The 2,269-nt window shown below is 34.3% G+C and overlaps 1 protein-coding gene across 1 annotated transcript in view; it reads left to right on the forward strand.

The window, feature by feature from the left end:
• The window catches only part of LOC106877049 (testis-specific serine/threonine-protein kinase 3), a 20,587-nt gene extending 18,854 nt beyond the window's left edge, over nt 1-1,733 (forward strand). Inside the window, exon 3 of the mRNA XM_014925834.2 lies at nt 896-1,733. Coding sequence (XP_014781320.1) covers nt 896-1,480 — 585 coding nt within the window. The 3' untranslated portion in view covers nt 1,481-1,733. The remainder of the gene's footprint in view (nt 1-895) is intronic.
• The last annotated feature ends 536 nt before the right edge of the window (nt 1,734-2,269 follow it).

Below are 2,269 nucleotides of genomic sequence, written 5' to 3' on the forward strand. Positions count from 1 at the left end.
AGTTATATTTTAACTTTAGTAAAAGGCGGAAGGTTATGATTAGAAAACTATTCATTACATATGTCTGCTTAATCAGGGCCCATATAAAATTTTTGGGTGGCCACGCAAGCAAGGTAGCAAATTGGGTTTACACAGTAGGTATTAAGTGTCCGTGAAAAAATTTTAATTCACAGGTATTAATTGAAAGAAACGCCTAGGTTTCTTTCTAGAGAAAGAAACCTAGCCGTTACATAGTTCAAACTATACAAGTTAATGTGTTACAAACAAAATAGTTTTGAAGGAGGTATCTATAGAACTAGCTTGTAAACATAGAGAGGCTATGGGGGGGGGGGTCCACCAAAGTAAAATAGTGATCAAAGAGGTCCATAGATAAAAAAAAATGGTTGAGAACCAATGGTTTATTTTTACGGTAGTTGCAATTTTTACGCTAAGTTGTTTATTTGCAGTTTATCTACTATTTTTGAATTACTTGTTATTTCTATATGTACCATTTTACATATCTATCCATCGCAGACATAGATGATTCCTTAATATAAAGAGTAGTGTTAATATAAAGCACATGCTTATTTCCTCTTAAATTTCTCCCACCAAAATCAAAGAAGCTGCTTCTATCTGATTCTGAGAAAAATCAATTGTGAAATAGATGGGTTTATGTGCCTTGAATGAAAGTTTTGGACAGGGCTCTTCCTCATTTCTTGAACGTCAGAACTTACCTTTTCTTTTGGTACACAAACTAAACTTATTTTACAAATTTTATAAAATATTTGGGGGCTTTTTGTTTCTTTGTTCTAGGTTTGTCTTTTTCTTGTACCCTTGTAGACCATCGGTAAGTTATCTAGAATTCTAGAATTTTCCTTAACAATTTTTGACTGTACTATTTTTCTATTATACATAGGTGTGTAAAGCTGTTGATTACTTACACAGCCAAAATATTACTCACCGTGATTTGAAGCTTGAGAACCTACTTTTAGATCAAAACTACAACATCAAAATCACTGATTTCGGTTTCGTAACAAGTAATAAAAAATGTGAGTTAAGTCAAACATACTGCGGGACTAAATCCTATGCTTCGCCAGAGATACTTCGCGGCGAACCATATGATCCACGTAAAGCGGATACATGGGCAATCGGTGTAATACTTTATATAATGGGTACCAGCCGGATGCCGTTTGATGAAAGTAGAGGAATAAAACGAATAATTGAAGACCAAAAACGGCTTAATTTGTCATGGGGTAAGACCCAGAAGATCAGCCGGGATTGTCGACACCTGCTCAAGCGTTTATTTACATACGCCTATATGAGCCGACCATCAGTGCATGACATTCTGTTAAATAAATGGTTTCATTCTGAAGCCAACAGGGAAAAACATGTCGAATATAAAGAGCGTAGAGAAATTAAGGAGAAAACAGAGGAAGTTGATAACATCGACAGCAAGGATGAAGTGAAACAGACTAAAGAGAAAAGCTCAGCCCCAAATTAACTCAGAGCGATAAAAGCAAAACCTTCGTAAAAAGTTTTCGTTGCACCTACCTTTTGAATGATCGAGATGCATGTTTCATAACAACATAAAAGATGTGCTGACTTTATTCTGAATACCGTCTTAAAACTACTGAATCAAATAAGTCCCCTTATATTTACTAAAAAGCAGTGAAGTCTTCCGTTAACAATTCATTCTTTGAAAAGCCTTTACAGCTTTATATTTACAGCATCAATAAAAACAGTTGTAACACTTATATGATATTGCTATTGTTGTTATTGCTTAGCCCAAGATCGGCCTTATGAAGTTGACCTATGATTGAAGAAATTTCAACTGTAACCATTCCAGGTTTTGTTTTGTTTTTTGTTTTTTGTTTTTTTATCTTTTTCTAGACTGCATCTAGGAATTCTTCATCCAATGTGTCATTTCTTTCTTTCTTTTTACTTTTCTTAAGAGTGCAAGGTGTGATTTGAGGGACATTTTGCTGGGTTTTTTAATGGATCGAACGGCCACATAGAGGCTCTCTCAAGGATTCTGTAAGATACTTATGTTGTTGCAATGTTCTTTAAATTATGAATATTTGTTACTCAATAGTCATATGCAAAGAAAACCTTTACCACATGTCTCACAGCTAAGGCTGCATTTGTTTAAATGTTTTATTTATACGCAATAGTTAGGTTCGTGTTAACATTTAAAATGCAGGGAATATTAAAAAGCTAACTAAACACGATTACAAGGTGAAAACTGTCCTTCATGACGAAGTCAGTATAATACCAAACATACCTGGAATTG

Source organism: Octopus bimaculoides, chromosome 2, assembly GCF_001194135.2.
Source record: "Octopus bimaculoides isolate UCB-OBI-ISO-001 chromosome 2, ASM119413v2, whole genome shotgun sequence".
Taxonomy (NCBI): Eukaryota; Metazoa; Mollusca; class Cephalopoda; order Octopoda; family Octopodidae; genus Octopus; species Octopus bimaculoides.